Source organism: Charadrius vociferus, unplaced genomic scaffold, assembly GCF_000708025.1.
Source record: "Charadrius vociferus isolate BGI_N301 unplaced genomic scaffold, ASM70802v2 scaffold49, whole genome shotgun sequence".
NCBI lineage: Eukaryota > Metazoa > Chordata > Aves > Charadriiformes > Charadriidae > Charadrius > Charadrius vociferus.
In genome coordinates, this window is record NW_009661375.1 from 3,392,085 (window position 1) to 3,401,004 (window position 8,920).

At 54.2% G+C, this 8,920-nt stretch overlaps 1 protein-coding gene across 1 annotated transcript in view; it reads left to right on the forward strand.

Moving 5' to 3' along the window:
* Positions 1 to 8,920, forward strand: part of ATL1 (atlastin GTPase 1) — a 74,638-nt gene that overhangs the window by 64,991 nt on the left and 727 nt on the right. The window contains exons 10-14 of the mRNA XM_009893936.1: positions 1,399 to 1,526; positions 2,216 to 2,272; positions 3,058 to 3,129; positions 4,134 to 4,565; positions 6,918 to 6,932. Of these exons, the coding sequence (XP_009892238.1) occupies positions 1,399 to 1,526; positions 2,216 to 2,272; positions 3,058 to 3,129; positions 4,134 to 4,565; positions 6,918 to 6,932 (704 nt within the window). The remainder of the gene's footprint in view (positions 1 to 1,398; positions 1,527 to 2,215; positions 2,273 to 3,057; positions 3,130 to 4,133; positions 4,566 to 6,917; positions 6,933 to 8,920) is intronic.

The window sequence follows — 8,920 nt, forward strand, 5'->3', positions numbered from 1 at the left end:
CCAACGGTAAAAAAAAAAAAAAAGAGGAAGGAAAAAAAGCCGCGGCAAAGATTCTCCACCCTGAAAGGAGCCACATGCTGTGGACTTTTTTAGTTGTCCGTAGTGAACCAACCACTTACCAGCATCGCTGGTTCCAGGCTGCTTGTAGTCTTAGCAATAGAGAAGGTGCCCCATTAGTCACTTAAAATAAATTAGCAGGCAGAAAGAACTTATTTTTCCCTGGCTTGTCCGGCTAGCTATCAGTCTTGTTCTTCTGGCAAACTCTGTGCTAACCAGCAAGCAGGACAGGGAGGCAGTGGGAGGGAGGCGCAATGGTGGAAACTGAGCTGATCTCTGTTAGTGCCCCCCTTCATTTCAGGTGCTGAGTAGTATTGAACAAGTGGTGCGTGCTGAATTGGCGCAGGAGTTGGCAGCGGCTTTGTGACACCATTTTTCTTGTTCACTCGGAGCTGTATGCAGCTTTTTGTGCTCTGACGGAAGAAATGTGGGGAAACTTCCCCTCTCTCCTTACCTTCCAAATGCCTGGATGTTGCATTGTTTTTTCACTCTCCGGCCTTGTACGGTTTAATTTAAATGGCAATAAATGGATGTCAGACACTATGAAGCCATAAGAATGACTGTTAGGAGATGAGTTTGCCTCTGTTGAAGTGACACAGGCAGCCCGTGGACCCCCACAAACAGCAGCCTGTGCCAGCTCTGTGCTTTGGCAAAGGGGACAGACTGGTAGGAGCAGAGATTGTACGCGTTCCTGGTACCTGCGCCAAGGGTTGCCTCATGGTACAATATAAATGCACAGTCGCTCGCAGGAGTCCTTAGTGTACCTGTACCAAAGCATCTAATGGTTTGCAAAAGCTTTGAAATGCTTTGCAATGAGAATTTCACATGTGGGTTCGTAGAGGACCAAGAATTCAGCACGGAAAATCTTACCTGCTGGCACAGGAGGTGGCGGGGATGACAGCCAGAGAGCCAAAGCCCTGGCAGAAGATTTCCACTATGGGTGCCATAGAGCAGTGCAAAAGTGTACACTAAAAGGTCACGATTTGCAGAGACTATGTGTCTAGGCAAGAAGATGCTGCTCTCTGGCTGTCAGTGTTGCGTGCACTTTACCAGTGTCACCAGCAAAAGCAATTTTTTTCCCATGCAGTCACGTTTATGTTTGCGCAAGTATTTTTGAGACCATGAAGGTGGTTTGTGGATATATGCGCAGCCGTATGTTCTGTCCATGGGTTAAGTAACAACTTAACTGGGGCCACGTTCATTTCTCTGTGCTCACATCACTAAATTATAGGGTGTCTGGGTCTCTCGCTTTGACTCTCCTGCTCTTGTTTCATGTGAGTGCACACTGAAGCACCAGTCTGATGGAGGGCTGGTACTGATGACGTTGGGTTTTGTTTCCAGAAATAGACGACGAGTTCATCAAGAACTTGAAGATTTTGATTCCTTGGCTTCTTAGTCCTGAGAGCCTGGACGTTAAAGAGATCAACGGAAACCATATCACCTGTCGAGGCCTTGTGGAGTATTTTAAGGTATTGACTTACCCGAGAGAAATGTGGCTTATTAATCTGTGGCATGCTTGCACTTTTGCTGTAATTAAAGGGGAAAGCAGCAGCAGGCAGGCCAGCTGGAGGAAACGTTCTTGGTCTAGCTGATAGTCCTGGCTCCCATTGCTGCAGAAAGCAAACACCTCGCAGTCGCATATTTGGCTGTGCAGTGAGCACAAGAAATGGGCAGGGCTGTTTCTCCCCGCCTCCCCGGAGAACTGAGGACCAGGGGGAGGTAGGCTGAGGGCCGTATTCCCATTGCCTTTGGAAAAAGCTTATTTTTGTTGTCATGACTACTGGGACATTTTAATGCAAGACATCAGTGAGTAAGTCTCACCGCCTACTCTCCAGGTCTACCTGACTCTGGCTCCTTCTCCTACGGTGAAGGACGGAGGTAGGTGCAAATTCGATGGTAGAGGTACTTAGCTTAAGTGGTGGAATGAAAGCCTTGAGTGACTGACCCAGGCTACCCAAGGAGTCGACCTCGAGCCCTGCTGCCTGGCATTTTCTGACAGAGCATCCCCTGCTGAAGCCATCTTGTGCCAGGAACGTCCTCCTCTTCTGTGCTCTTAACATCCTGTTAAAGATGTGTCTGGGACTGGGTGGGGGTGTTTGCGTGTTGCTTGTGAATGCCACATTCAATGCGATTTCATTTTCTGTGCACCGTTTTGCAGGCATACATAAAGATCTACCAAGGGGAAGAGTTGCCACACCCAAAGTCAATGCTGCAGGTACGTGAGTGTGAGCTGTGAGCTGGTGGGCATCCATGCGCTTTAATTGCCATTGATTTCCCGTTAATTGTCAGAGGCGGCCAGCTAGTGCAGCACATTGGGTCTTCTGTGAATTTATTTCTAATGCCTTAGCGTAACAACCCAAGAAACAGCCCTTTTGGGAGTATTTGGCAGTCACGAGTCTGTTACGGCTTAGCAATCGCGGCAGCACGGCTCGTGCACCTTGGCCGGGCTGTGGTGACTCGCTGTCTGCACGCAGCGTCAGCCGGCTGAGCTGAACTTATTCCCCCCCAGGTAAACAGCGTCGCTTTTGGCTGTGGTGGGGCCGCACACGGAGGTGACGCGGCCCCACGCACGGGCAGCGGCTGCTGGGCTGCAGCTCTGCTCTCTGAGCCAGACGGCTTTGCGGGAGGTTGCAGCTGTAGCTGTTTACATACGACTGAGCCTTTTATCTGTTTTCGTGCTGTTTCCCACAGCCGAAGCCAAAGTTTTTGTTGCTCTGGCTTGGAGGGTAGGAATCCTCAATTCATGCAGGCTTTTGCCTGAGGGGACTGAGGAAGCTGGACATGTAAATACAGGGTGTTCTTATTTGGCATTGGTTAGAGGCTGGAGAGAGTACGCTTGGCTAAGACAAGGGACCTGTTTAATTCTGTACGTGTCCTGGCCGTGTACACATGTGGGCCATGGGTACCCAGGCAGCCAGTGGCTGCTACTCTCTGCAATTAACGCTTCTCAACCCTGTCTTTCTGCAGCTAAACATTCTACCCCTTTTGCCTTTCTTGCAGGCCACAGCAGAAGCCAACAATTTAGCAGCAGTTGCCACTGCCAAAGATACCTACAGCAAGAGAATGGAAGAGGTAGGTGGTGCTGAACACGTTGTTTCACAGCGCTCATATCTGCTGGCTCTCCTGTCCTCCTGGGGAAAGCTCCCTTCCTGGGTTCTTGGGAGAAAAAGTCCTGCCTGGACTGGTCACAGTGACACACTCAGTGTCCCGAAGAGGGTCTCTTCTACGTTTATGGTGGAAAAGGAGCTTTCTCACAGGCTGGAGGAAAGCGGTGCCTGGTCAGGGCATCATGGCAGGACAGGGTGATTGACAAACCATCACTGTTTCATCCGATGGCAGCCTTTTGTACACCACGTGGCCTCTGCTGATTTGCATCCCAGCGTGGGTAGATGCAACCCAAAAATGTGATGTAGTGGGCTGGCAGCGCCGTGTGACTGTGCAACCCATGCTATGGCTGGTGCTAATTAGGGGATAAAATCATTATAACTGGCTTTTCACCTATGCCCTGCCCTGCCAGCCCATCTCTCGGCTCTGGTGAGGGGATGGTTGTGATGTTTTAAGGTGAAGCTCAGACTCCAGCCTGTCTCCAGCCACTTCCAGACCCCACTGTGTTCGTCAGTATGGGAGATTGCCGCCTGTTGGCAGGAACGGGGTGCGGGGCTGCATGGCCAAACTGCCTGTGGACTGCTCTGGGCCCTAAAACTAATGTGGCCATACTCTGAAGCAGAAGGAAAATGCTGTGGAGTTTCCAGTGCTGGAAAATGCTGGGCTTCAGGGTCCTGCTGGTCAGTGTAACTCAGCCGTCAGCGTTGCCTGAGATCCTGGCTTGGGCTGTGAGTGAACTGTGTAAGGGAGCTGTGGGACGCAGCTTCCCAGTGTAGACACCCACTGCCCCATTTTCACCTGCACCTTGCAGAGCTGTGCCAGAGGGATGGCACAGTCATGGAGGTCTTCCTGCAGGATCTAGTGATCCGTGCCAAACAGGAGCCTGTAGAACTCTAGTGGTGTGCACAGCAGAGCACGGGAACGGTGAGTGCTGAGGTTTCTGAAGTGATTGGACTGTGTTTTCCACGCAGGTCTGTGGTGGGGACAAGCCCTTCCTTGCACCTAGTGACCTCCAGACCAAACACATGGAGCTGAAGGAGGAAGCTGTGAAGCTGTTTCGTGGGGTGAAGAAGATGGGTGGGGAGGAGTTCAGCCGTCGCTACCTCCAGCAGCTGGAGAACGAGATAGATGAGCTCTACATCCAGTACATCAAGCACAACGACAGCAAGAACATCTTCCACGCCGCCCGCACCCCTGCCACGCTCTTTGTGGTCATCTTCATCACTTACGTGATAGCTGGAGTCACCGGCTTCATTGGCTTGGACATCATAGCCAGTCTGTGCAACATGATCATGGGCTTGACACTTATCACACTGTGTACCTGGGCATATATCAGATACTCTGGGGAGTACAGAGAACTGGGCGCAGTAATAGACCAAGTGGCCGCAGCGTTATGGGACCAGGTAGGATAAAGAGCTTTTGATTTAAAAAAACAACCAACCAACCAAACCCCACTGAGTTCTTAAGTGTTGACTTTCCTGGGGCTTTTCCTCCCCTTTGAAATGGCTCTTGCATTTGTCTTTAGGGTTGTTAGATGCTCCGGCTGGGCCTGCCTGGGCAGATCCAGCTGCTTGAGCTGGTGGTGCTGTGATCAGCAAGAGAATACTCATGCCCTGTCTTCTTCAGACAGCAGGACAACAAGTTTTAGGCCATTCCTTAGACCTTCTAGATGGGGAAAGAAAGGAGAGAGGAAATGTTTTCAGATCAGTTTGTGGAGTTTATTGTAAGGGGGAGGCGCCTTAGGGACCAGAGATGGGTGTGGGTGGGACTGCTCTGTGGCTGTAGCACAGGTAGGCACTACGAGATGGGTTGGAGAGGAGGAGTGAACAGCACTGTGGAGCTGTGTACCAACCCACCCCTTCCCCTGCTTGAGCCTGAGCCTCTGAATCCCGCCCAGTGTGAAAAACAAGCCGTGTAGATCCGGGCTGGGGATGAGAAAACTCACAGCAAGCTATTGCGTTCTGCCTTTTTTGTCTTCTTGTCTTCCCCATCACCAAATGTTGGTTTGTGGAGCCTCGGACCTTGTAGGAATGGGGCAGCGCTGCCTCCGGTCCCACTCCGGGGGGGGCCTTCTCAGAGCCGATGCATGTGGGTTTTGTGTGCGTGTCTGTGTATGTCAAAAAGAAAGACCCTGTATTGCTGTCCTGATTCAGGCAGGGATTTTGGCTGTCCCCTGGTCTGCTGGAGACTGAGGCCAGGTCTCGGCTCTGCCTGTTTCGGCGCTGGGCCCTGCTTTCCCGTCACAGCCGCAGCTGTGCCGGGTCACTCGGTCTCACCCGCTCTTTTTTGATTTCTTTCTTTTTCCAAACAACGTGAGAAGCTCTTGGTTAGACCCCAATGTCCAGAAACACCTCTAAAATCTTAAAAATGGTCAGAGTGAGTAAGCTTTCCCCTACCCACACCCCGCTGCGTTGCTTTGCCTGCTTTCCGAACAGCGCTGCTGCAGCGCCCGGCCCGGGCAGGGTTATCTCGCAGCCCACGGCCGCAGTATTTTTAACACTCGGTCCTTCCTGTTTCCCTTTCTGCAGCAGCTCTTTCCTCTCCCCGTTGCAGAGCTGCCAGGGAAAGCCCGGACCCTGCAGGCTCCTGATGACCCCCCTTCACCTCGGCCAGGGAGCAGCTGCAGCCATGGGCCGATGTGCCGAAATAACGTTTAAAGGGCTGCGATGTTGTCCTGCTCTTCCCCCGGCAGAGCCGGGCTGAGCTCATTGTCTGCTCAGCCCTCAGAAGCCACCAGCCGCAGTTGTGGGGTTTATTTCTGTAGTGCTCCGAGGGGGAAAGGGCTGTTGTCAACAGCTTTACCTGCTCCTTCCCTGCTTTTTATCCACCAGTGAGTTTTTGATCAAGAGTGGCCACGTTTGCCCGCTTCCCGTTTGCTGCGCAGAGAGCTGCAGCTGGAGCTAAACTTGCAGCTTTGCAGGGAAAAAATGAAGCCTTTATTACTCAGTTCCTTCATCCCAGAGCTGGGTAGTGGTGTTGCCTTTAAAATAAGACGTTTTGAGAGCGAGAGCAGCCCATTGCCTGTGTCCCAGGCGGGTTCATCCTGGCTGCCCTGTCCTCAGCAGCCTGAGCATCCGCATTAGACCCCCCTGAGGTGCGGTCAGTGCCCGTGCCACGGCTGTTGGCTCAGGGACCCTCCCCGGGTGCCGTTGGGAGATGCTGGCATGTTTAAGCCCAGCATTTCCCCATCCCTGTGCAGGAACCAGTTGGGGGTTTAAGCTGGACGCAGCCAGCAGGAAGCCAGAGACGCTGCCCACTTGCAACCTGCCCAGCTGGGGAAAAATAAAGAGGTTAAAGTGCCTGCAGCGGCTCCCCGGCACCCGGCTGGCTCCCGCAGGCTGTGCGGCACGGCTTTCCAACTGGAGGGAAAGTTCTCCCGAGAAGGAGCTGTGCGGATGGGCGGTACTGGCCCTGCTGCAGGCACCGGGGCTTGGGCAGCGCGACTCTGCCCGCCGCGATGCACAGGGCTGGTGCCCGAGTGCCCTGGGTGGGTTCAAAGCCCTCGGGGCTCTGTCCCGGGCGAGCGGTCGGTGTCCCATGGTGGCGTGACCGACTGCGGGAGGGGTGGACGGAGCCGTGAGGGGTCCTGCAAGAGGGGCAGCCTGTGCTGGGCGAGTACACCACCATGTTGGCCCCAGCAAGTGGCTCTGGCCAGAGATGTGAGCCCTGTGCTCTCCCGTGGATGTGCGTGATACACAGAGATGCATTTTTTTCTTTTTCTTTCTCCCCCTTTTCTTCTCAATGCCTCTCCCCAGGGAAGCACGAATGAGGTAAGTGGCTCTCATTCTCCCCATCTCCCCGGCATGCGACTCCGCTCAGCTCCCACGGGGCCCTCACGGGCAGCCGAGCCGTGGGCTCCCTGGGGAAACGCGTCTCAGCCCCAGCTGCACGTTTTGCCCCATCACTGCCTTTGGGCTTGTGGAGGACCCGGGGCTGTGAGGGCATCCCGGCCCTGCGCTGGTGCGGTCACCGGTGGGTGAGCTCCGGTTGTTCCCGGTGATCCAGATGCCTGGGGAAGGGGGTTAAGTGCAGGCGCTGCGCTCCAGGCGGTGCTGGAAGCCAAGTGGGGGAGAGATCTGGGGGGCGGTGATGGTGTTTGTTATGACGGGGATTTTCATCTTTCTCCCATCGGTTCTAGTTGGGGATTTTCCTGTTGCACTGAGAGGTCAAACCGAAACACCAGTTTGTTTTGTAGCAGCAACCGTGCAGGCATCGGGCAGTGCCAGCAGCCCCCGTGCTTGGCGAGACCTCTCTGTGCTGCTGGAAGTGCCGCATGTTGTGTTTTGGGCAAAAACACCCCGTACTGGATTGAGTAAGCCGAAAGCAGAGGCCGGGAGGCATATTTGATCTCCCCAGCCTCTTGCTGGGGCAGCACGCCGAGTACAGCCCCTCTCACCCTCCTTGGCAGGGGAACTGCTCCAAGGGCAGCCGGTCCCTGCCCGACGCTGGCCGGGAAACCTGGGATGACAACCGCCAGCAGCCCTTGTGTGCCGGGCTCGCTGGGGCTCCTCTTGCCCAGTGCCAGAGGGGCACAGCGCTGGGCTGCTGGCCAGGGCGCCAAGGGCGGCCGGAACCTTGTTTAGGCAAAGCCTCGTCAGCATCTAATTAAAACAGGAAGGGCATCCCTACCCAGTCTGTACTACTGCGTGCGTATGTTAATCCTGCGCTGGAGCCAGGTGCCACCCCAGTCTGGGCAAGGTGTGTGACAAAAGACACACCGTGATGCCACCAAAGCCTGACAGCTCCATCTGCCAGTGCCAACACACTTCTCAGCCACTGAGTTGGGGGGGAGTTCCTCTTAAAAGAAAGTGGGAGCAGCTCTCGCAGGTCCAAAAGGCCATTTAAAAAAAACCAAAGTAGTTAAAAATCAGCCCGTTCCTTCCCCCATCGCGGTTTCGGTACCACAACTGCTGAGCAGCCAAAAGCTCACTGACCTCTGGGTCCGTGGGCTTCGCCCTGGCTTGTACGACAGCAAGAGGCAGGACACGGGCTTTGCTACTGATGAGCACAACTCCTGTCAAGGGAAAGTCAGCTCTGTGAGCCTGGTTTGGCACGAAAAAAAGCCTAAAATAGCACAAAATGCTGCAAGGTCACTTATGTAGGATTCGAAGGCGCCTTTTTCAAGGAAGAAACCCAGAGAAGCTGCATGAAGAAGCTCCAACGGTCCGCTACATTCCCAAATAATCTCAAAACACTTGCATGCAAAGCCCAACTTCAGGTTTCCTGCCGGCCGCCTGCCTCTTCCCACCCTCAGCCTGGCTCGCCACCAGTCTTCGGGTCCTCAGCAGCAGCCGGTGGGGTTTTGGTTGTGGGTGTTTTTTTTATTTTCCCTAATGAGAGTTCATTTGCAATGGAAGTGTCAGCACTGTGCCAGCCGGTCACGCCAGGTCCTCTGCAGCCAGACCCGTATCTTGGCTTCTCCCGTGCCATTTGCACGTGGTATGAAGCCCACCACAGGGTGGGGGGGACAGGGAGGTCTTGCCTCTTGCCAACCCTGAGGATCAGAGCTTCGTCTCCGCCCCATGACTGCTCCGACGGGAAACGCAGCCCACGTCCACACCGACTGCCCAGAGAGGGTGTTGAGGCCCCATCCCTGGAGGTGTTCAAGGCCAGGCTGGATGTGGCCTTGGGCAACCTGGTCTAGCAGGAGGTGTCCCTGCCCATGGCAGGGGGGGTGGGACTCGATGATCTTCAAGGTCCTTTCCAACCTAAACCATTCTGTGATTCCATGATTACTCTGAGGCATGTAGGTATAGGC